Source organism: Oncorhynchus mykiss, chromosome 7 (assembly GCF_057628025.1).
Source record: "Oncorhynchus mykiss isolate SJ-2025 chromosome 7, ASM5762802v1, whole genome shotgun sequence".
Taxonomy (NCBI): Eukaryota; Metazoa; Chordata; class Actinopteri; order Salmoniformes; family Salmonidae; genus Oncorhynchus; species Oncorhynchus mykiss.
In genome coordinates this window covers 22,826,728-22,853,386 of record NC_143028.1, presented here as the reverse complement: position 1 = coordinate 22,853,386, position 26,659 = coordinate 22,826,728, and the positions used below count along the sequence as shown (strand labels likewise).

Below are 26,659 nucleotides of genomic sequence, written 5' to 3'. Positions count from 1 at the left end.
AACATCAGATTGTATTATTGTATGGATTGGTGAATGATCAGGTTTGACATCCTTCTTTCTTCTCCGAAAATGTCATAGTTATGACACAGAATAGGATTCGCATCCATTAAATGTTATTAATAGTCTATTGGTAGTAGGCTATACAATGATAACACTTAATAAAAGTTTAAAAGTTAAATCAACTCCATCTCCCTTTCTCTCTCAAACATGTTTCGTTACTATTTCATTGCTAATGTTAATAATAATCAATAATAATCACTACTATAATTTGAGCCTACGGCAACACTTTCCGTTGCATTGAGTTGCATTATTACACAATTATTACATGATAGTTAGTTATAATTATGCATTGTTACACTAACTGGTAAATATCTATTAATGCAGGTACACAAATGCAATTTCAAGATACCTACACAAAATGGCTACATAAAATGCCCATCAAACTCCTTCAATTCAAACTTGTACAGTCTTGATTTTTCATAAAGTGCCCAAAATGTGAGCAGCTATTAACTAATATAATTCATAATCCATTTTTTATCCATAATTGTGTGTGTGTGTGTGTGTGTGTGTGTGTGTGTGTGTGTGTAATATTATATTAACTAATATAATCCATCAATTATACCTTACCTGCAGTGCAATAAAACATTTACTACAGTGTAATAGTGCAACTTAAAGTTAAGTTTTATCCACCCATCTTTATATCCTATTGTATCCTATTCTGTTACTGACAGTAGCATGAAACCATGAAAACAAAACCTTGCTTTTCTTCTGGCTAGTCTTTCCCCCTTCTCCTTACTAGACAACGGCATCTGCAGTATAAAGATCATGTGCCTTGAAATACCTTAAAATGCCATACAATTGTTTAAAATGATATTATTCAGTATTCATACAACAAGTAAATATGAATTGCATGATTAACTGTTGTAAACTAGTGAAAACATGGAAAAACAAAGCTACTGTCATTCAGCATAATAGTGACGTTGTGGTATTACATTAAACTTTTGTTGTGCTGAAGGACAAAGTCTAATACTGAAGAACGGATTTCATACGTAAACATATTTAACAGGCAGTTCCTTATAAAGTAATGATCTTGACCTATAAAGACTATCCTTACTTTTCATATTTAATCTAGCTTTTTATAAAATAATAACATAAAAAGTATGTTTTCTGTGTGGTTGTTACAAAGTTTACTAGACGGTGAAAAGGTGAAATCATCAAATATTTCAGAGAGATTTACTCGCCTCATCACATTCATAGAGCGTCTTCAATGCGACTTCTTTGTGATGTCACACACTGTCACATGATTACCATCATGTGATATGCTTTAAAATGGCTTTTTTCCTTTGTTATACTGAATGACATTGATAAAGCACAAAAGTCCGGACAAAAGTTATTCAATTTTTTTTTTTTTTTTTAGATACTGTATGTAGATACTGTAATACAATAATGCCATGGGTGTTCATTTATATTTTTAGGATGAATTTCTACATTTTAAAAACACATTTGTCATTCTAATTTTAACCTGGACAGTTACACTAAAGGACATTTTGACACTTTAGACCTCAATAACTCCCTTAATTTAATAGTTTGCAAAACAAATATTTCTTGGTCAAAAGAAGGGTAAGAGTTGAGTGATTTAATATTATATTTATACGTATTTATATTTTTATGTTAAATGAATGGACTTTGGACACCAAATGTACATGTCTCGTCTTTAACCCATTTACTCTGGTGAAGTCTTCTCTTGATTGTTGACTTTGATACAGATATGCCTACCTCCTGAAGGGTGTTCTTAATCTGGCCAACGGTTGGAAGGGTTTATTCTATCATCCACCGCCATTGTTTTCTGAGGTCTTTCGGGCCTTTTGGAATTGCTGAGCTCACCATTGCGTTCTTTCTTAAGAATGTACCAAATAGTTGATTTTGCCACACCTACTGTTTTTGTTATCTCTCTGGTGGGTTTGTTTTAATTTTTCAGCCTAATGATGGCTTGCTTCACTGGCAGACTGCTTCACTTCACATCAGACTTATTGAGGGTTAACAGCAACAGATTCCAAATGCAAATGGCACACTTGAAATCAACTCCAGACCTTTCATCTGCCTACTTGTAAATGCACTAATGGACACACACCTGGCCATGGAACAGCTGTGCAGCAATTACTTTTGGGTGACAGCTAAAATAATAATAACTTGGTGAACGTCCAAATATTTATGGACCTGACTGAATCTTTTAGAAAATATATACAGTATCAGTCAAAGGTTTGGGCACCCCTACTCATTCAAGGGTTTTTCTTTATTTTTACTATTTTCTACACTGTAGGATAATAGTGAAGACATCAAAACTATGAAATAACACATATGGAATCATGTAGTAACCAAAAAAGTGTTAAACAAATAAAAAATATATTTTAGATTGTAGATTCTTCAAAGTAGCCAAGAGTGTACAAAGCTGCCTTGGTGACAGCTTTGTACACCCTTGGCATTCTCTCAACCAGCTTCACCTGGAATGCTTTTCAACAGTCTTGAAGGAGTTCTCACATAAGCTGCTTTTCCTTCTCTCTGCGGTCCAACTCATCCCAAACCATCTCAATTGGGTTGAGGTCGGGTGATTGTGGAAGGCAGGACATCTGATGAAGCACTCCATCACTCTCCTTCTTGGCCAAATAGCCCTAACACAGCCTGGAGGTGTGTTGGGTCATTGTCCTGTTAAAAAACAAATGATGGTCGACTAAGCGCAAACCATTTGGGATGGCGTATCGCTGCAGAATGTTTTTGTAGCCTTCCTGGTTAAGTGTGCTTGGAATTCTAAATAAATCACTGACAGTGTCACCAGCAAACCACCATCACACCTCCTTCTCCATGCTTCTTGGTGGGAACCACATATGCAGAGATCATCTGTTCACCTACTCTGCATATCACAAAGACACGGTGGTTAAAACCAAAAATGTCAAATTCGACTCATCAGATCAAAGGACAGATTTCCACTGGTCTAATGTCCATTGCTTGTGTTTCTTGGCCCAAGCAAGTCTCTTCTTCTTATTGATGTCATTTAGTAGTGATTTCGTTCCATGATTTTGACCATGATCGCCTGATTCACGCAGTCTCCTCTGAACAATTGATGTTGAAAGGTGTCTGTTACTTGAACTCAGTGAAGCATTTATTAGGGCTGCAATTTCTGAGGCTGGTAACTCTATTGAACTTATCCTCTGCAGCAGAGGTGACTCTGGGTCTTCCATTCCTGTGGCGGTCCTCATTGAGAGCCAGTTTCATCATAGGGCTTGATGGTTTTTGTGACTGCACTTAAAGAAACTTTCAAAGCTCTTGGTTATCTTTGCTTATTTGTGCTGTTCTTGCCATAATACGAACTTGGCCGTTTACCAAACAGGGCTATCTTATGTATACCAACCATACCTTGTCACAACACAACTGATTGGCTCAAACGCAAAAAGAAGGAAAGAAATTCCACAAATGAACTTTTAACATCGCACACCTGTTAATTGAAATGCATTCCAGATGACTAGCTAGCTCATGAAGCTGGTTGAGAGAATGACAAGAGTGTGCCAAGAATCTCAAATATATAAGTATATTTTGATTTGTTTAAAACTTTTTTGGTTACTACATGTTTCATACGTATTATTTCATAGTTTTGATGTCTTCACTATTATTCTACAATGTAGAAATTAAAATAAAGATAAACCCTTGAATGAGTAGGTGTGTCCAATCATTTGACTGGTACTGTATACATTTGAAGTTGGATGTTTACATACACCTGAGCCAAATATATTTAAACTCAGTTTTTCACAATTCCTGACATTGAATCCTAGTACAAATTCCCTGTCTTAGGTCAGATAGGATCACCACTTTATTTTAAGAATGTGAAATGTCAGAATAATAGTAGAGAGAATTATTTATTTCAGCTTTTATTTATTTTATCACATTCCCAGTGGGTCCGAAGTTGGGTGAACAATAAGTTGGGTGAATTTTGGCCCATTCCTCCTGACAGCTGGTGTAACTGAGTCAGGTTTGTAGGCCTCCTTGCTTGCACACACTTTTTCAGTTCTGCCCACAAAGTTTCTATGGGATTGAGTTCAGGGCTTTGTGATGGCCACTCTAATACCTTGACTTTGTTGTCCTCAGGCCATGTTTCCACAACTTTGGAAGTATGCTTGGGGTCAATATCCATTTGGAAGACCCTTTTGCAAACAGGCTTTAACTTCCTGACTGATTTCTTGAGATGTTGCTTCCATATATCCACATATTTTCCTGCCTCATGACGCCATCTATTTTGTGAAGTGCACCAGTCTCTCCTGCAGCTAAGCACCCCCACAACATGATGCTGCCACCCTCGAGCTTCATGGTTGGGATGGGGTTCTTCGGCTTGCAAGCCTCCCACCTTTTCCTCCAAACATAATGATGGTCATTAGGGCCAAACAGTTCTATTTCTGTTTCACCAGACCAGAGGACATTTCTCCAAAAATGTCCCCTTGTGCAGTTGCAAACCGTAGTCTGGCTTTTTTAAGGCAGTTTTGGAGCAGTGGCTTCTTCCTTGCTGCGTGGCCTTTCAGGTTACGTGAATATAGGACTTGTTTTACTGTGGATATAGATACTTTTGTACCTGTTTCCTCCAGCATCTTCACAAGGTCCTTTGCTGTTGTTCTGGGATTGATTTGTACTTTTCGCACCAAAGTACGTTCCAATCTAGGAGAAAGAATGCATCTCCTTCCTGAGCGGTATGACAGCTTTTACCTGCGTACTATTGTTTGTACAGATGAACGTGGTACCTTCAGGCATTTGGAAATTGCTCCAAAGGATGAACAAGACTTGTGGAGGTCTACAATTTTTTTTCTGAGGTCTTGGCTGATTTCTAGTGATTTTCCCATGATGTCAATTAAAGAGCCACTGAGTTTGAAGTTAGGCCTTGAAATACATCCACAGGTACACCTCCATTTGACTCCAATGATGTCAATTAGCCTATCAGAAGCTTCTAAAGCCATTACATAATGTTATATATTTTTCCAAGCTGTTTAAAGGCACAGTCAACTTAGTGTATGTTAACTTCTGACCCACTGGAATTGTGATGCAGTGAATTATAAGTGAAATAATCTGTCTGTAAACAATTGTTGGAAAAATTACTTGTCATGCACAAAGTATATGTCATAACTGACTTGCCAAAACTATAGTTTGTTAACAAGAAATTTGTGGATTGGTTGAAAAATGAGTTTTAATGATTCCAACCTAAGTGTATGTGAACTTCCGACTTCATCTGTATATATTTATGTATATTTATACTTCTGATAAGTCTCCAGATTCAACATTTCCAAGCAAACAAAAAAAGGGAGAATCTGTAAACATGTTGAAATAAATGAACATACTCTTTGCCAGAATTCAGCCAGCCTTCACAAGACCACAACATATGCAAATATGTCCCCTTTGTGCTTTAAACATCCAGCGTAATAACACAATTCCTGAGTGCATGATATTCAGTTTCACTGGCATATAGTACATTCAATGGATGGTTTTATCTGCAGTAATTTATGCCAGAGATTACTGCAGTTTAAATTTAAACTGCTATCCTGTAGCTACTGTAGGTCTACCCATCAATTCGATATGGAACTTTGTATCATTCACAACATGTACTGCAAAATTCACCTGAGCTCAATAGACTGGTCTTCCCTGGCTGTCTGACCCTGCTAGGACCCTGTCACTATCTGATCCTGCTAAGACATGATGAGCATAGTGTTGGGTACTGACTGCACTAAAGGGCTGCATTCCCAAGGGATGCCTGCGGAACCTGCAAGTCCCCACAGAGATCTTTGCGGGGCGGGCAGCATTTTTCATGCTGCAGGCAGGTGCGGGCGGTCAGACAGACAAAAATGAAAAATTAAAATAGTTTTGTTGTCCAGCAGATTATTTTTTGAAACGGTCCTTTTTCTGCTTTGTTTGCTTTTGCCTAGCTATTGTATTAAAATCACGATTTTTTTTGCACTATTCACACACTCAGAATGCCCAGCTTCAGCTTCAGTAGCCTGCCTCTCCTAGTTGGGCGTGAGAGCTCAAGTGCGCCTAGAATGTGTGGTCTCAACTACGTTGTAGTTAAACCTGAATTGGAAATTAACTTAAATATGATTAGACTGTACTTTACTAGTGTCTGTAAATACATATTGATAATGAAAAGAAGCGGAGGGCGCTCACCCAACGTGAGTCAAAGTTAAATTAAAAAAATGTAATCATCATTGAAAAGGATAACTGCCCTGTGCTTCTCTGCCCATGTATACACACCGAGGTAAAGAGTGTTTCAGGTTGGATATTCAACTGATATTTGCCTGTAGCTTTCCTTATGGCCACCAACAGCAGTTAGGGACCGTCAACATAGTGACAAATCAACATTTTCAATAGCTCTTTAACCATTACTCCTAAAACTTTCAAAACTGGTTGTAGCTAACCCGATGGCATAGAAACACATTTTCCACACTTTTGTTTTGTCGATTTACATCTCGCACTATTTTTTATTATTTATTTACATTTTTGAATTTCAATAGCTCATTGGTCATATGACCTATTGAATTGAAACAAGGTTCAGAATGTTCACTCAGTGGACACCTTTAGTTTGTCCATTTTCATCTCACACATTTTACATGAATTTTTCAAAATTTAAAATTTCAATAGTAATAGTTTAATAGTATTAAAGGGTGTGCAATGTGTAGGACCACTGAGTCGAGATTCTGAACCGTTTTTGAAGTCAGTAGGTCACATGACCAAGGAGCTTTTGAAATTAGAATGTTTGAAAAATGTCTGTAAAAAACGTGTGAGATGAAAATGGACAAACCAAAGGGTGTGCAATATAGAAGGGTAGTCAGTGGATACTCTGAACCTTGTTTGAGTCAAGTAGGTCACATGAGCAAGGACCTATTGAATGTTTCAAAAAATAATAATGTAAAAAAAAAGTTTGTTTACACTCCCCAACTAATTCAACTAGGAATACAAAATGCTGCTCACATTTCTATGTTTATTAGCTTTGGAAAGCGGATTAATGTCCAAATGGTGAAAATAATTTTCCCAACATCATGACATTTATTTGAAGTCTGTGGCTCAATTGGTTTGAAAGCGCGAATACCCATCAAATATCCAACTTGAAACTCCCTTTACCTCGGTCTATAGCCTACTCTATTTAATTGGGACCCAACGCACATCTGATCTCGTAAGTATGGCTACTGAACTGGAAGCAGCGAGAATTATGACAGCGACACCTGTGACGTTTTGCATAATCCTACATGATATTGCCTACCTTTTAGGAGTACGAATTGCCGGCAGAGACAAATATTAGGGTAATCCATACTTATTGAAAATGAAAAGGCGCAACACTCCGCTCACCATAGAAGCCCAATTTATGTGCGCGTTGTGCCTTTTCCTAAAATAGGCCCATGATTAGGCTATAGGTTAGGCTATAGTTTACTACATTGAATAGTAATAGGCCTAAATATTGATAACACATATTTCACCGTCTGAAGATCTTCCCACTCCTAAAGGATAGGCTATGAAAATAGCTCAAGAGAAAGTGCAAGTGTCTCCAATTCTGCTCTCTTCAAACTACATCTACACATATTGGCGGATATAGCCCAGTAATACAATGTAAGGGCCATGTCAGAATCTCTGGTATTTTAACTTATTTCTTAAGTTATTTTTGTACATTTGATATTGCCTATAGGGCGCAAAATCCCTGGGAACATGGCAGGCAAGTGAGCTAAGTCACATACGCCTAAAATAACATTGCGGGACTGCGGTTGGGTTTGAGACCAGTTCTTGCAGTAGTGAGTGGGAGTCCGACAGAAAGTCAACAAGTGCTGGCGGGAGCAGGATGAAGAAATCGGTAATAGGGGGGGGGGACATTTCCCACCCGTTGCCAGTCAAAGTTGCGCCCCTGCTCTCACACACACATACTCTCTCTCCTTTTCTCTTTCTCCCCTTTATTTTTAATCTGGTCTCTATGTGCTCTGCTTGTTTTCCAGATGGACCCTGTGCAGAAGGCCGTAATTAATCACACATTTGGAGTCTCCATCGCGCCGAAGAGAAAGCAAGTTATTTCCTGCAACATCTGCCAACTGCGCTTTAACTCAGATGTGAGTACATGGGAATCCCTTCTCTCTCTCTCTCTCTCTCTCTCTCTCTCACTCTCTCTCTTTCTCTCATGGACAGCTTTGTGCATTGTCATTTGTCTTCAGGTAGCTATATTAAGTGGTGTGAAGTGTGTGTTCCCCAGACAGTCTACTCTAAAGGTTCAGGGAGTACGATAATGTATGATTAATACAATTAATGATATCAAGACATCTATTTGCTGGCATCCATATTAGGACAATGTAAGTTGTCAGTAAGTTCTCTGACAGTCAATCAACTCTATAGGATGTTATGGATCATGCAGAAGGGGAAATCTTTTAATGTGTTCTTTATTTAACTTGTATTTAACGAGGCAAGTCAGTTAAGAACAAAATCTTATTTACAATGACGGCCTACCCAAGCCAAAACCTTCCCTAACCTGGACGACGCTGGGACAATTGTGCACCGCCCTATGGGACTCGTGATACAGTCCGGTATTGAACCAGGGTCTGTAGTGATGCCTCTAGCACGGAGATGCAGTGCCTTAGACTGCTGTGCCACTCGGGAGCTAAAAACAGTGGGGTGGACATGGGGATTGAACCACTGTCTCTAGTGGGGCGATTTGCTATTCGTTAACATACTGCTTGTTGTGTCTCCTGTTTAATGCCTCTTCAATTGACAGCAGCTGGGCTCTATTGTCCTCGGTCCAAGTGTTTTCCTCTCTCATACTCTCGCCAGACATGTGAAATGACTGAGGGTGTTTGAGACTGTTGTAGACAGGCAGCGTTCAGGAGAGCTTAAGTGTTGCAGTGTTTAAGTATTGCGGAGTTGACATTCTCTGCCCTGTGTAATTAGGTAGCAGTTGACTCTGAAAGGCTCATCAAATAGATGCAGTCAGAGAGAGAGACAGTGACAGAGAGAGGAGGAAAAAAGAGCGAGATCTTGTGAAATAAGCCCTACTGTGGAAGAGGAGGGTTCCACTGTCCTCCACTCATCATGGTCATAAAATCAAACAAACCACAGCACAATGGGCGAAACAGGACTTGGATCATTGACTTGTAAGTTTCCTTACCAACTCCTTTGGTACAAAATGGAAGTTTCAAGGGAGGGTATTAGGGGAGGATCTTTCTTGTCAGTGCGTTTCAATGATTATCCAAGAATCTTCCGTTTCTACTGAACTGTAGTGCTGAACTCTAATTCCTGACCTCGTCAGTGTTTCGGAGCAAGAGTGCTGATCTAGGATCAGTTTTGTATTTTCAATCATGATGAATTAGATTACATGGACATGGGGGGACCTGATTCTAGATTAGCACTCTTACTCTGAAACGCTTTATGAAAAAAGTTGGTTACTATGTGCCATGGTTACTGTGTGATTGAGAGCATAGCTGATTCAATATCAACAACATTGCAGAGGCATTTCACGCCAGACTACCCAAAATATAATTATGATGTTTTGCGTCTTCCCCAAATTAAATTCATAGAAAGGTCCGGGATTCAATCCGCAATGTACGTTTTAAAGCCAACGTTCCCGTGTTCGCAGAGACCAATTTCACAGTAAATGCTGCAAATGGCAGATTTGGTCACTGATAAGTGCCTAAATTGGAACGTAGTGGCTGTAACATTCTATACAGTACATGATGTTGGAGCCCAGGGTCTCCACTTTACAGCTCTGTATACTATTCAACTGACAGCTGTTCTAAACTTGAGCAGCAAGTGCAACAAGAAGATGCCCCCATCCTCACAGCAAATTGGGCTACTTTGGCAAATATTTTGTTGTCTGAGTGAGGGGAATGTGCACTTCACATTTCCGTATTATAAAATGTATGTAATTTACAGTATCAATGTTTATGATCACTATGTTTGATGCACAGTTACAAGGATGACATGGCATTTTTCCTGTGTTGTTCTGAACAGAATGAGCCTATGTTTGTCGTATTTTGGAGAAAATTTGCCATGGAATACTCACTTGAATGCACTCATGACTCCATTCTGTGGGCACCAAACGTGTTATCTCTGAAGTGCCTTGTGAAAGGCTATCACTGTAAGATCGTATTTTATAGCTAGTCATGTCAGCAATAGAATAAGCTTTCAAATGTTGCCCACCTGACCCAGATTGCAGTTTATAGTGGGCTGTTTTTGGATTGCGTAAACAACAGTAATTGTGTGATGGTGGGGATGCAGGGCTGTATTCCAAACAAAGAAACTACAAGAATGCTTGCTTCAGTTCCTCAATGGCACAGCTAGACGAGCAAACAAATCGCATATTAATTAAATTACTTAAGAACTGTGCACACTTTGGAGAGTTATGTGGCCACTTGGAGACACCAGTGAGACCTCTAATTCAAACCCTTGTCATTTTTTGTCTTATGTTGCACCTACCCTAGATTTCCATGAATTCTTATTATATTACTGAATGTATCCAGAGTATTTTCAGATTTCGTTATTGACAAATGCTGCGAAAAGTACAGTAAATGTAAAATGCACATTAAACCAACAGTGTAATGTGTAATGTCTGGACTGTCATTAAATGTGAAGATGTATTTAAATCAAATCAGTTCTCTAGGTTTAAATATTACGTGATTAAACTAATTCCGTAAACATGAATTAACTAGGAAGTCGGGGCACCACGGGAAAATGTTTAGAGCTACAGAGTTATCATTTCCCGAATATAACATTAATTACAGTCTTCCATTAAGGATTACTAATTGTTACCTTCTATCAGTCTCATCTGATCTTCGTAAAATTCTTTATCTGCACAAACCCTAGTTTCAATAAGGAATCAGCAACATACAAATTGGTTTAATTATGTATTTACTAACTAACTAAATAATCACAGAAATACATCAAAAACAAACAGTAGATATTGGTTACTAACAATGATAGAAAGTCACTAGTGAGCTAAGTCGATATGACGGCTTGGTAGACAAAGGGAAGGGGGTGTGGACTGAGAAAGAGCAGGAATTACAACATGGATTCACTACACACAGTCTATAATTATATTAATTGAAATGCTAATCCTTTGCCCATGAACGGCCGCTCATTAAAAAAGAAATTGCAATTTATATTTACGCCCATATCTCGTTGTTGTTTTCTCTGTTGTAATCCTCGATTGTCCTGTAGGGTTTATCAGAGTCTCTGGTTAACTTTAATTGAAGTCACAAAGTATTTTGTGGTTGTTGGCGGTTAGAATGGATACTTCAGATGTTCTCATAGAATAGATGCTTCGACGGTTGTTGGTATTCTCGTCCTAGGTTTACGTAATTTCTAGCTGCAGTCTAGTAATTTGTGTCGTCTAGAATTTCTCACTTATTCTGTAGTGAATCGATAGTCTCACAGTTTAACCATTTCCAGCTGTGTAGCCAATAGTCCACGTGGAATGGTTTTCTAGTCTTATCGTTTGTAGGGGTCTTAAACATTCACAACCACAGCTCATGCTGGGGTTTGCTTAGTCTGATGTGAATTCGGTCATCCCTCTCCAACCAATGTATCTTCACTTGGGTGGGGCCACTGAGTCAGCATAAAATTACTTCTGAAAACAATTCTCTCATTTAGAAGGCTAAAATTACATTTAATCTTTTAACAATTAGTTTCATATTTAAACATTTCAATTGCACAACAATTCCATGTGAATCTGAAGTAGAATGTGTAGACTTTCCAAGATATAATTTATGTTGTCCTATCATCAGATATTAAGTCCCAAACAACAACTGATCTGACATCATATTCTTTAAGTACCAACGGACACTTTCAACTGGTTGGATAACAGAAATATTACTCCATTCCACAACCTTTTTATGTTACTGTCTCTCTCTGGGGGGGGGGGGGGGTTTATGACCCTCACCCAACAGGGCAAAGTCATGACAAATGTTTGGATTCAGTCTTGTGTCAGGTGAACTGGTTTAATAATTTCTCCATAATCTCCAAAGTGATCCCTTTCAATTGCTACCATGGTTATGCATATGCTTCTCATATTTCTTCTGGTAGAAACATTTCAATTTGACCCTTTCCAATACTCACACTCTTATTACAGATGGCGTCCTGAGTAAGGCCAAAATGTTTCTAACTTTAATGAATTATTGCTCAAAAAACACCCTTCCCTCCAAGGACCTTTCTACAGATTTTAAAGAATATCCAAAACATCATGATTATCATTTGGCCAAACTGGCATGCATTTGCCCTGCATTATTGATCAAAGATAATTAAAAATATATATATAGAAAGTCAGAGGCTGGAAATATATAACCAACTAATACAATTTTTTTAAGGATTGACGGCTCTCAGTGTCACTCTGAATGGGCCTTGTCAGTTTCTGTATGAAGTCTATAATCAATGGCTTTGTCAATTTTATATTGCCCTTCATCTCTCTCCATGCAAAACCATGTCATTTAATATTCCCTCGCCCCACTTGTCAGGCGATTCAAACCCCACAGGCTGTGTGGTGGCCTCTGGGAGGCAGGTAGAAAAACAGAGGTACAGTGCATTCGGAAAGTATTCAGACCCCTTGACTTTTTCTACATTTTGTTACATTACAGCTTTATTCTAAAATTGATTCAATTGTTTTTTTCCCTTCATCAATCTACACACACTACCCCATAATGACAAAACAAAAACAGGTTTTGAGATTTTTTGCAAATTTATAAAAAATAAATATTGAAATATCACATTTATATAATTATTCAGACCTTTTACTCAATAACATTGTTGAAACACCTTTGGCATTGATTACAGCCTCAGGTTTTCTTGGGTATGAAGCTACAAGCCTTGCACACCTGTATTTGGGGATTTTCTCCCATTCTTCTCTGCAAATCCTCTTAAGCCCTGTCAGGTTGGATGGGGAGCGTCGCTGCACAGCTATGTTCAGGTCTCTCCAGAGAGGTTTGATCGGGTTCAAGTTTGGGATCTCGCTGAGCCACTCAAGGACATTCAGATACTTGTGCCGAAGGGTCATTGTCCTGTTGGAAAGGGAACCTTCACCCCAGTCTGAGGTCCTGAGCACTCTAGAGCTGGTTTTCATCAAGGATCTCTCTGTACTTTGCACCGTTCATCTTTCCCTCAATCCTGACTAGTCTCCCAGAAACTGCGACTGAAAAACATCCCCACAGCAGGATGCTGCCACCATGCTTCACCGTAGGGATGGTTCTAGGTTTCCTCCAGACATGACGCTTGGCATTCAGGCCAAAGAGTTCAATCATGATTTAATCAAACCAGAGAATCTTGTTTCTCATGATCTGAGAGTCTTTAGATGCCTTTTGGCAAACTCCAAGGGGGCTGTCATGTGCCTTTTACTGAGGAGTGGCTTCCGTCTAGCCACTCTACCATAAAGGCCTGATTGGTGGAGTGCTGCAGAGATGGTTGTCCTTCTGGAAGGTTCTACCATCTCCACAGAGGAACTTTAGAGCTCTGTCAGAGTGACCATCGGGTTCTTAGTCACCTCCCTGACAACTTCTTCAATTTAAGAATAATGGAGGCCAATGTGTTCTTGGGGACTTTAAATACTGCAGACATTTTTCAGTACCCTTCCCCAGATCTGTGCCTCGACACAATCCTGTCTCTGAGCTCCAAAGACAATTCCTTCGACCTCATTGCTCTTAAATGCGCTGTCAGCTGTGGACATTATATAGACAGGATGCACCTGAGCCCAATTTTGATTCCAAAGCAAAGGGTCTGAATACTTACGTAAATAAGGTATCTGTTTTTTACATTTAGTAAATTTGCAGAAATGTCAAAAAACCTGTTTTCACTTTGTCATTATGGGGTAGTGTGTGTAGATTGAGGAGGAAATTGTTTTATTTAATCCGTTTTAGAATAAGGCTGTAACGTATCAAAATGTGGAAAAAGTCAAGGGGTCTGAATACTTTCCAAATGCACTGTATTGTCATATTTCTGAGGTGGACTGACAGGTTGATTAGGGTCATTTTCATTAGGACACACAATGGAAAACAAAAATGAGCTTTTCTTATTGGACGAGTCTAAGTAGTCCCTCCCTATTTCAGGCTGTTTTCTTCAGTTTGGTGCCTAATGAACACGACTTTGTTTCAGTAAGGATGCATGAAGGAACAGAGACCATCGACCTGTTAAAGTAGACAGCTAATGGAGGAAACCCAACCAATCAAAAATTCAGTAGTGTTTGCAACTTCCTGACATCCCACAAGTTAGCCTCATGAGCTTTGGTTAGGGCTGAATATAATTACCTTTGACACTGAAATATGACACTGTGTGTCTGTGTGCCCGTGCGTGTGTGTGTGCGTACATGCATGTGTGCGTTCATGCATGCCAAACTTGGTTAAATACTTTTGAAATCATTATAAATACGTTAGCTGGGTTTTGAGATTGCCTGGCACAATGGAACCAATAGAATAGACACAAAAGTGCAAACTGCACCTTCTGCACTTGAAGTAGGCTAAAGCAAATGCTAAAAGTATTTGAAGGGTTTCAAATAGTATTTGAACCCAGGTGCCCAGGCATGCTCGTCTGTGTTTGGCACTACAGATTAAAATGTGATTGATATAATCCGGTTCCATGTATGTTCCCCTCAAGGCACGTACTCTGAGTGAAGATCTAACCCTAAGAATATTTCCCAAATGAAGCTAGTGAAGTTAGAAAGCAATTTACAGCATTAAATCCGCTGCCACTGTTATTGTATTTTTGGGGGTGAAGCATTAGTGAATTGAAAAGGAATAAGATAACCACGAACACTTTGATGTATTACTTCTATGTCTGAATCCCACATGGCACTCTATTCCCTATTTAGTGCAAGACCTATGGGTTCTGGTCAAAAGTAGTGCACTTTATAGGGATAGGGTGCCATTTGGGACGATACATAAATCTAGACGGCAGTGAATAATCAGATAGGATAGAAGCTGATTCATTGAAGAGAAGGAAGAAGCTTTTATTCACTGAAAATAGGATCCATTGTTCTTTCTAAGGAAACTTTATTGAGTAGTTTTATATGTAGGCTTCTACTATACCTGTAGAGTCCCTAAACACTACAGCTATTGTGGCATCCAAAGAAATACATTCTGCAAAAAAATAAACGTTCCTTTTTCAGGACCCTGTCTTTCAAAAATAATCCATAAAAATCCAAATAGCTTCACAGATCTTCATTGTAAAGGGTTTAAACAATAAATGAACATGCACCTGTGGAACGGTCGTTAAGACACTAACAGCTTACAGACGGTAGGCATTTAAGGTCACAGCCATGAAAACTTTTATGCTGACTAAATAGGCCTTTTGTACTGAAACACACCAAAAGAAAGATGCCCAGGGTGCCTGCACATCTGCGTGAACGTGCCTTAGGCATGCAAGGAGGCATGAGGACTGCAGATGTGGCCAGGGCAATAAATTGCATTGTCTGTACTGTGAGACGCCTAAGACAGCGCTACAGGGAGACAGGACGGACAGCTGATCGTCCTCGTAGTGGCAGACCACATGTAACAACACCTGCACAGGATTGGTACATCAGAACATCACACCTGTGGGACAGGTGCAGGATGGCAACAACAACTGCAGAGTTACACCAGGAATGCACAATCCCTCCATCAGTGCTCAGTCTGTCCGCAATAGGCTGAGAGAGGCTGGACAGGACTTTTAGGTCTGTTGTAAGGCAGGTCCTCACCAGATATCACCGGCTACAACGTTGCCTATGGGCACAAACCCACCGTAGCTGGACCAGACAGGACTGGTAAAAAGTGCTCTTCACTGACGAGTTGCGGTTTTGTCTCACCAGGGGTGATGGTCAGATTGCCGTTTATGGTCGAAGGAATGAGCATTACACCGAGGCCTGTACTCCGGAGCGGGTTCGATTTGGAGGTGTAGGGTCCATCATGGTCTGGGGCGGTGTGTAACAGCATCATCGGACTGAGCTTGTTGTCATTACAGGCAATCTCAACACTATGCGTCACAGGGAAGACTTAATCCTCCCTCATGTGGTACTCTTCCTGCTGGCTCATCCTGACATGACCCTCCAGCATGGCAATGACACCAGCCATACTGCTCATTCTGAGCGTGATTTCCTGCAAGAATGGAATATCTATGGCCATGGCCATCGAATAGCCCGGATCTCACGTCTGGGACCTGTTGGATCGGAGGGTGAGGGCTAGTAGGGCCATTCCCCCCAGAAATGTCCGGGAACTTGCAGGTGCCTTGGTGGAAGAGTGGGGTAACATCTCACAGCAAGAACTGGCAAATCTGATGCAGTCACTGAGGAGGAGATGCACTGCAGTACTTAATGCAGCTGGTGGCAGCTTCCTGCGTTGGTCCAGGCACGGCAGTCCTGCTCCAGGGCAGGAGCCTTCCTCTGCGCCGATGCCCAGTCCAGACACGGTGTCCAGTCACGCTCCAGGGCAGGAGCCTTCCTCTGCGCCGGTGCTCAGTCCAGGCACGGCGTCCAGTCCAGCTCCAAGGTTGGAGCCTTCCTCTGCGCCGATGCCCAGTCCTAGCACGGCGTCCAGTCCCGCTCCACGGCCGGAGCCTTCCTCTGCTCCGGTGCCCAGTCCAGGCACGTCCTGTGCCAGCTCCCCGCACTAGCCCTGAAGTGTGTGTCACCAGTCCTGTGCAACCTGTGCCGGCTCCACGCACCAGGCCTCCAGTGCGTCTCCCCAGACCGGTACATCCTGTGCCAGTTCTCCGCACTCTCCCTGAAGTGCCTGTCATCAGTCCGGTGCCACCTGTGCCGGCTCCACGTACCAGGCCTCCAGTGCGTCTGCCCAGTCCGGTACATCCTGTGCCAGCTCCCCGCACTCTCCCTGAAATGCTGTCACCAGTCCGGTGCCACCTGTGCCGGCTCCACGCACCAGGCCTCCAGTGCGTCTCCCCAGCCCGGTCCTTCCTGGGTCGGTATAGGCACGGCGGCCAGCCCAGCTCCACGGCCGGAGCCTTCCTCTGCGCCGGCGGCCAGTGCTGCTCCAGGGCAGGAGCCTTCCTCTGCGCCGATGCCCAGTCCATACACGGTGTCCAGTCCAGCTCCAAGGCCGGAGCCTTCCTCTGCGCCTGGGTGTCCAGTCCAGGCACAGTATCCAGTCCAGCTCCAAGGCCGGAGCCTTCCTCTGCGCCACTGCCCAGTCCAGGCACAGCGTCCAACCCAGCTCCAGAGCCAGAGCCCTCTGGTCCAGGCACGGCGTTCAGCCCGGCGTCATGGCCGGAGCCTTCCTCTGCGATGGTGCCCAGTCCAGGCACAGTGTTCAGCCCGGTGCCATGGCCGGATCCCGGGTCTGGGGGGGGGCTACGACCCGCACAGGAGCCGACACTAGACACCCCCCTAGCCCCCCCCATTTGGTTTCAGGTTTTGTGGCCGGAGTCCGCATCTTTGGGGGGGGGGGGGGGGGGGGGGGTACTGTCACGCCCTGACCCTTGATTTTCTATGGTGTAGTAGGTCAGGGCGTGACTAGGGGGTGCTCTAGTTCAATATTTCTATGTTGGTGTTTTGTATGGTTCCCAATTAGAGGCAGCTGGTAATCGTTGCCTCTAATTGGGGATCATATTTAGGTAGCCATTTTTCCCACCTGTATTTGTGGGATATTGTTTGTGTGTGTGCTAGTTTCACGACTTATGTTACTTGTTTATTTTTTATTTTTTTAAGTTTCACTGAATAAAATACGTGGAACTCAGAACACGCTGCGCCTTGGTCCGTCTCTCATAACGATCGTGACAGTTATTCTGTAGATAAAGGTAATGTGTCAGCCTATTAATTATGAAAACATAAAAATGCCCTATTACTAGGCTATTCAAAATCAAATACAAATTTTCTACAATTTTAGGATAACTCTGTAAACCGTCCTGCACAATCAATAAACCAACAGCTCGCCTAGGCCTATACGTTCTCTCCCAGACTCATGGATAAAACATTTGGAGTGTTGTATAAGGTAACCAGTCCATCCAATATGCATTATAATACAGTCCACAGTCAAAGATGATTACTAGAATTTGTTTAATTTTGGAATATATGCTAAACCAATTATGTAACAAAGACATCTTAAATAATTTTTCACATTTGTATTTCTGCTTTGCGTAATAGGCTAAAGCTGTATAACATCACAGTCAATATTTTAATTTGTGGTTTGGGGGGGGGCTTGGGCTCATGTATAGGCCTATGCATATGGGTGTTTTGAATTAATCCTCACCTTTCATTTTGTTAGGCTTTGAAACAACATCCACTTAGTTTCAACCTGTTGATCAACTTCTTTCTTCTTTCTTCAAATGAATCAAAGCACATACTGTTTTGATGAGTGGCACAGCGGTCTAAGGCACTGCATCTCAGTGCTAGAGGTGTCACTACAGACCCTGGTTCAATTCCAGGCTGAATCACAACTGGCTGTGATTGGGAGTCCCATAGGGCCGCGCACTGTGATTGGCCCAGCGTCATCCGGGTTCGGGTTTGGCTGGGGTAGGCCGTCATTGTAAATAAGAATTTGTTCTTAACTGGCTTTCTTAGTTAAATAAAGGTTCAATAAAATAGAGCCCTGAGTACTAGGCCATTAGCGACCTGATGATTGTTAGGGAGTTGGGTACTACCAATGTATGTCCAGAGTGCATTAAAGGAGATTACTGTGACTCAATGGTCACATGTAATTGTACTCCGGTCATAACTTATGACTGCCAGTGTGGCAGTAACCGCAACAGCCTTAGGGGGTAATGAACAAGTGTGTCCTTGTACACAACCGTTGGTTTAGAGAGTGACTGCTGGGTGTACACTTTCACTTATTTTGGAAGTGATTGTGTGTGTGTGTGTGTGTGTGTGTGTGTGTGTGTGTGTGTGTGTGTGTGTGTGTGTGTGTGTGTGTCCTTAGTGCACCACACTTCTCCAGTGTGTGTGAGCCACATGAATAAATCACATACTATCAATACTTGTGGGTTTAAGTTTCGCTTTCAAGTTCATTATTTTTGTTTCCAATACTAAGAATTTTGTTCTCGACTTCAGAAGTTTTGCTTTATATTAATGGCACAAAAGTACTCCCCACCACAGTTTCAGTAAAGAGCTGAAGGATGTGGCTGGAGAAATGCAACCACTCGCAAATTCATAGTCTAAATCAAATAAAATCTAATTTTATTGGTCACATACACATGGTTAGCAGATGTTAATGCGAGTGTAGCAACATGCTTGTGCTTCTAGTTCTGACTATGCAGTAAAATCTAACAAGTATCTTACAAATTCACAACAACTACCTTATACACACAAATGTAAAGGGATGGATAATAAATAATATGTACATATAAATATATGGATAAGCGATGGCATAGGCAGATGCAGTAGATGGTGTAGAATACAGTATGTACATGAGATGAGTAATGTAAGATATTTAAACATTATTAAAGTGGCGTTATTTGAAGTGACTAGTGATACATTTATTAAGTCTGTTTATTAAAGTGGCCAGAGATTTGAGTCTGTATTTTGGCAGCAGCTTTTCTATGTTAGTGATGGCTGTTTAACAGTCTGATGGTCTTGCGATTTAAGTGGTGACATTGAGACTGTGGCTGTGCCTCGACCTAGGTTGGGCAAAACTTAACATGGCGGTGTTCGCTTTAGCACTGGAATAAAGACCTCCATTCCTGCCATTATTGAAAGAGATTGTGATACTTCACATCTCAAAATAGGGCTACTTAATTTAAATCCCTCACTTCCAAGGCAGTTATAGTCAATGAACTAATCACTGATCATAATCTTGATGTGATTGGCCTGACTGAAACATGGCTTAAGCCTGACGAATTTACTGTGATAAATGAGGCCTCACCTCCTGGTTCCACTAGTGACCATATCCCCTGTGCATCCTGCAAAGGAGGAGGTGTTGCTAACATTTATGATAGCAAATTTCAATTTACAAAAAAAATAGAAAATCGTCTTTTGAGCTTCTAGTCATGAAATCTATGCAGCCTACTCAATCACTTTTTATAGCTACTGTTTACAGGCCTCCTGGGCCATATACAGCGTTCCTCACGGAGTTCCCTGAATTCCTATCAGACCTTGTAGTCATGGCAGATAATATTCACATTTTTGGTGACTTTAATATTCACATGGAAAAGTCCACAGACCCACCCCAAAAGGCTTTCGGAGCCATCATCGACTCGGTCCCTCTCCTTGTTCGGGCGGCGTTCGGCGGTGTACGTCACTAGTCTTCTAGCCATCGCCGCTCCACCTTTCATTTTCCATTTGTTTTGTCTTGTTTTCCTTCACACCTGGTTCACATTCCCTCATCAGACTAAATGTAGATTACCCTCTGTTTCCCCCGTGTCTGTGTGTGGAATTGTTCTTTGTGTAGGGTGTTACGCTACAGGCTGGCTTGCGCTAGGTTTGTTTCAAACCTAGGTTTGTTTGTTTTGTTTAATCCGGTTCATGTTACCGTGGTTGTGCTTTGTGCTGCCTCGCCTGTGCCTTTGGGCCAGGTTGTATATTAAAGTTCTCCTGTTGTCACCCATCTCTGCTCTCCTGCGCCTGACTTCCTGGCAACTAGTCACTCACCCTGTTCCAGTGGGTTTTGTCCAACATATCTCCGGACCTACTCACTGCCACAGTCATACTCTGAATCTAGTTTTGTCCTGTGGAATAAATGTTGTTGATCTTAATGTTTTTCCTCATAATCCTGGACTATCGGTCCACCATTTTATTACTTTTGCAATCGCAACAAATAATCTGCTCAGACCCCAACCAAGGATCATCAAATGTTGTGCTATAAATTCTCGGACAACCCAAGGATTCCTAGCTACCCTTCCAGACTTCCACCGCCTACCCAAGGACGTCAGAGTACAAAAATCAGTTAACCACCTAACTGAGGAACTCAATTTAACCTTGCTCAATACCTTAGATGCAGTCGCACCCCTAAAACAAAAAACATTTGTCATAAAAAAACTAGCTCCTTGGTATACAGAAAATACCCGAGCTCTGAAGCAAGCTTCCAGAAATTGGAACAGAAATTGCTCCACACCAAACTGGAAGTCTTCTGACTAGCTTGGAAAGACAGTACTGTGCAGTATCAAAGTATCACTGCTGCTCGGTCATCATATTTTTCCAACTTAATTGAGGAAAATAAGAACAATCCAAAATGTATTTTGGATTCTGTCGCAAAGCTAACTAAAAAGCAGCATTCCCCAAGAGAGGATGGCTTTCACTTCAGCAGTGATAAATTCATGAACTTCTTTGAGGAAAGGATCATGATCATTAGAAAGCATATTACATACTCCTCTTTAAATCTGCGTATTCCTCCAAAGCTCAGTTGTCCTGAGTCTGCACAACCCTGCCATGACCTAGGATCAAGGGAGACACTCAAGTGCTTTAGTACTTGACACAATGATGAAAATAATCATGGCCTCCAAACCTTCAAGCTGCATACTGGACCTTATTTCAACCAAACTACTGAAAGAGCTGCTTCCTATGCTTGGCCCTCCTATGTTGACCTGTTGCACCCTCCACAACCACTGTGATTATTATTATTTGACCCTGTTGGTCATCTATGAACATTTGAACATCTTGGCCATGTTCTGTTATAATTTCCACCCGGCACAGCCAGAAGAGGACTGGCCACCCCTCATAGCCTGGTTCCTCTCTAGGTTTCTTCCTAGGTTTTAGGCTTTCTAGGGAGTTTTTCCTAACCACCGTGCTTCTACATCTGCATTGCTTGCTGTTTGGGGTTTTAAGCTGGGTTTCTGTACAGCACTTTGAGATATCAGCTGATGTAAGAAGGGCTTTATAAATACATTTGATTTGATTTAGATAGAAGCTGTTTTTCAGTCTCTCAGTCCCAGCTTTGATGCACCTGTACTGACCTCACCTTCTGGACGATAGTGGGGTGAACAGGCAGTGGCTCGGGTGGTTGTTGTCCTTGATGATCTTTTTGGCCTTCCTGTGACATCGGGTGCTGTACAAACAGTGTAAAACAGACATATATTTTGGGTTCAGATGGGGTTCGATAATTGAACTAAGCTCTTGAGTCATTTATACATTATATTCTTCAAGAATCATTCATTTATTATCCAAAAATGGATGAGCAACTAAGGATGAATGTATTCTGTGAATGTCCCGCAAAATTGTTTCCTTGTCCCTCAATTGGGCATTTTACATTTGGTCATCCTAATTCCACCTCACTTCAGATTTTCACGTGAAACTGCAAACATGATTTTCACATGTGAATGTTTTTCACGTGGAGTTTTCTTACAAATTGTATTTTGTGAATTTCAGGAATCAAGGTAAGACCCAGATGCAGACTGTCGAAGTATCAATGTTTAGTAGGGGCAGGCAACGACAGATCAAGGCAGGCAGGGGTCAATATCCAGAGTATAGGGGCAAAGGTACAGGATGGCAGGTGGGCTTAGGGTCAGAACAAGCAGAGTAGTCGGGCAGGCGGGCTCAGAGACAGGACAGGCGAGGGTCAAAACCAGGGGGGCGAGAAAAGGAGAGACTGGGGAAAAAAAAGGAGTTGAGAAAAACGCTGGTTGACTTGACAAACAAGACGAACTAGAGACAAACAGAGAATATGGGTATAATACACAGGGGATAATGAGGAAGATGGGCGACACCTGGAGAGAGATGGAGATTTTAGCCTTCACTCCGGTTCCGATGGTGTCCACAAGATGGCAGCAGTGTATGTACAAAGTTTCAGACGGCTAACTTGAAGTATGAGAAAACTACATAACATTTAGTTTGAAGTCATCCAGGTACATTTGGGCAAATCGAGGAGACATTTGCATTCATATTACATTTTTTTCAAGAATATCGCCAAATCTGTATACTTGGACTTTGATTGAGCTTTTCCAGTATTAGTAGCCATATTATAAGTTCAACATTTGCAAAACAACAAGTTTTCATAACTTCATAACTTCATTTGACAAAGAGTGGATCAAGTGAAGATCACCCGTGTCATCGGCTTGCCATGAAGGCTTCGCTCTCTGACCAAATTTGGTGTCCTATAGGATATACTACACCCCTAATGAAATAGTGAAGTCTGGTTACGTTCTTGGATCTCTGAGGAATACATACAAACGTGATTTGACTGGTTGGAACAATGTTTAGGGTTAGATTTTCACAGATTCCTTTCTTCGCAAATTGAACGAGTGGAAATACAAAATCGATCGTGCATGCTATATGGACCTTTTTAGGATATGAAAAAGGATTTTTCTAACAAAATGACACTTCGTGTTATCTCTGGGACCCTTTGGATGATAAATCAGGGCAATATTTCAGAATGTAAGTACACATTTCACCTTCAGAGGTACATGTATTACATACAGATGGCAAGATGCAGTAGATGGTATATACATATGAGATTAATAATGTAGGGTTTTTAAACATTATATTAAGTGGCATTGTTTAAAGTGGCCAGTGATACATTTTTTACATCAATTTTTCCATTATTAAAGTGGTTGGAGTTGAGTCAGTATGTTGGCAGCAGCCACTCAATGTTAGTGGTGGCTGTTTAACAGTCTGATGGCCTTGAGATAGAAGCTGTTTTTCATTCTCTCAGTCCCTGCTTTGATGCACCTGTACTGACCTCACCTTCTGGATGATAGTGGGGTGAACAGGCAGTGGCTCGGGTGGTTGTTGTCCTTGATGATCTTTATGGCCCTTCCTGTGACATTGGGTGGTGTAGGTGTCCTGGAGGGCAGGTAGTTTGCCCCCGGTGATGCGTTTTGCAGACCACACTACCCTCTGGAGAGCCTTACGGTTGTGGGTGGAGCAGTTGCCATACCAGGCGGTGATACAGCCCGACAGGATGCTCTCGATTGTGCATCTGGAAAAGTTAGTGAGTGCTTTTGGTGACAAGCCAAATTTCTTCAGCCTCCTGAGGTTGAAGAGGCGCTGCTGCGCCTTCTTCACCACGCTGTCTGTGTGGGTGGACCAATTCAGTTTGTTCGTGATGTGTACGCCGAGGAACTTAGAACTTACTACCCTCTCCACTACTGTCCCATTTATGTGGATTGGGGGGTGCTCCCTCTGCTGTTTCCTGAAGTCCACGATCATCTCTTTTGTTTTGTTGACGTTGAGTGTGATGTTATTTTCCTGACACCACACTCCGAGGACCCTCACCTCCTCCCTGTAGGCCGTCTCGTCGTTGTTGGTAATCAAGTCTACCACTGTAGTGTCGTCTGCAAACTTGATGATTGAGTTGGAGGTGTGCATGGCCACGCAGTCGTGGGTGAACAGCGAGTACAGGAGAGGGCTCAGAACGCACCCTTGTGGGGCCCCAGTGTTGAGGATCAGTGGTGTGGAGATGTTGTTACCTACCCTCACCACCTGGGGGTGGCCCGTCAGGAAGTCCAGTATCCAGTTGCAAAGGGTGGGGTCGAGACCCAGGGTCTCGAGCTTGATGATGAGTTTGGAGGGTACTATGGTGTTAAATGCTGAGCTGTAGTCGATGAACAGCATTCTCACATAGGTATTCCTCTTGTCCAGGTGGGTTAGGGCAGTGTGCAGTGTGGTTGAGATTGCGTCGTCTGTGAACCTATTGGGGCTGTAAGCTAATTGGAGTGGGTCTAGGGTGTCAGGTAGGATGGAGGTGAAATGGTCCTTGACTAGTCTCTCAAAGCACTTCATGATGACGGAAGTGAGTGCTACGGGGCAGTAGTCGTTTAGCTCAGTTACCTTAGCTTTCTTGGGAACAGGAACAATGGTGGCCCTCTTAAAGCATGTGGGAACAGCAGACTGGGAAAAGGATTGATTGAATATGTCCTTAAACACCAGCCAGCCAGCTGGTCTGCGCATGCTCTGAGGACGTGGCTGGGGATGCCGTCTGGGCCTGCAGCCTTGCGAGGGTTAACACGTTTAAATATCAGAAATCAGATTGTTCGGACCAGCGTTGAACAGACCTGAGAGCGGGAGCTTCCTGTTTTAGTCTCTGTCTATAGGCAGGGAGCAACAAAATGGAGTCGTGGTTAGCTTTTCCGAAAGGAGGGCAGGGGAGGGCATTATATGCATATTGGAAGTTAGAATAACAATGATCAAGGGTTTTAACCAGCCCTGGTAGCACATTCGATATGCTGATAGAATTTAGGGAGTCTTGTTTTCAGATTAGTCTTGTTAAAATCCCCAGCTACAATGAATGCAGCCTTAGGATATGTGGTTTCCAGTTTACATAGAGTCAAATAAAGTTTGTTGAGGGCCATCGATGTGTCGCTTGGGGGGGAATATATGTATAAATTGTCTTGGTAGATAATGCGGTCGACATTTGATTGTGAGGAATTCTAAATCAGGTGAACAGAAGGACTTGAGTTCCTGTAGGTTGTTATGATCACACTACGTCTCGTTAATCATAAAGCATACCCCTCCGCCCTTCTTCTTACCAGAAAGATGCTTGTTTCTGTTGGATGCATGAAGAAACCAGCTGGCTGTACCAACTCCGATAGCGTGTCTCGAGTGAGCCATGTTTCCGTGAAGCAAAGAACGTTACAGTCTTATGTCTTTCTTTAATGCTACCCTTGCTCGGGTTTCATCAACCTTGTTGTCAAGAGGCTGGACATTGGCGAGTAGTATGCTCGGGAGCGGTGCGCAATGTGCCCGTCTCCGGAGCCTGACCAGAAGACCGCTTCGTCTGTCTCTTTTACGGCGTCGTTGTTTTGGTTCGCCGGCTGGGATCCGATCCATTGTCCTGGGTGGTGGGCAAAACAGAGGATCCGCTTCGGGAAAGTCGTATTCCTGGTCATAATGATGGTGAGTTGACGTTGCTCTTATATCCAGTAGTTCCTCCCGACTGTATGTAATAAAACCTAAGATTACCTGGGGTACCAATGTAAGAAATAACATGTAAAAAAACAAAATACTGCATAGTTTCCTATGAATGCGAAGCGAGGTGCCGGAAGTGCCCATTCCTCCTGACAGAGCTGGTGTAACTGAGTCAGGTTTGAAGGTCTCCTTGCTCGCACACGCTTTTTCAGTTCTGCCCACACATTTTATATAGGATTGAGGTCAGGGCTTTGTGATGGCCACTCCAATACCTTGACTTTGTTGTCCTTAAGCCTTTTTGCCACAACTTTGGGGTATGTTTGGGGTCATTGTCCATTTGGAAGACCCATTTGCAACCTAGCTTTAACTTCCTGGCTGATGTCTTGAGATGTTGCTTCAATATATCCACATAATTTTCCATCCTCATGATGCCACCTATTTTGTGAAGTGAACCAGTCCCTCCTGCAGCAAAGCACCCCCACAACATGATGCTGCCACTCCCGTGCTTTACGGTTTGGATGGTGTTCTACTGCTTGCTAACCACCCCATTTTTCCTCCAAACATAATTATGGTCAAACAGTTCTATTTTTGTTTCATCAGACCAGAGGAAATTTCTCAAAAATGGATATAGATACGTTTGTACCTGTTTCCTCCAGCATCTTCACAGGGTCCTTTGCTGTTTTTCTGGGATTGATTTTCACTTTTTGCACCAAAGTACGTTCATCTCTAGGAGACAGAACGCGTCTCCTTCCTGAGCGGTATGACGCTGCGTGGTCCCATGGTGTTTATACTTGCGTACTATTGTTTGTACAGATCAATGTGGTACCTTCAGGCATTTGTAAATTGCTCCCAAGGATGAACGAGACTTGTGGAGGTCTACAATTTTTTTCTGGGGTCTTGGCTAATTCCTTTGATTTTCCAATCATG

The 26,659-nt window shown here is 42.1% G+C and overlaps 1 protein-coding gene across 2 annotated transcripts in view; it reads left to right on the top strand.

Moving 5' to 3' along the window:
* The window catches only part of LOC110527600 (zinc finger protein 385B), a 148,878-nt gene that overhangs the window by 110,946 nt on the left and 11,273 nt on the right, over positions 1 to 26,659 (top strand). For both annotated transcript variants that reach the window (XM_021608989.3, XM_021608990.3), the window contains one exon: positions 8,007 to 8,117. In XM_021608989.3, the coding sequence (XP_021464664.3) occupies positions 8,007 to 8,117 (111 nt within the window). The remainder of the gene's footprint in view (positions 1 to 8,006; positions 8,118 to 26,659) is intronic.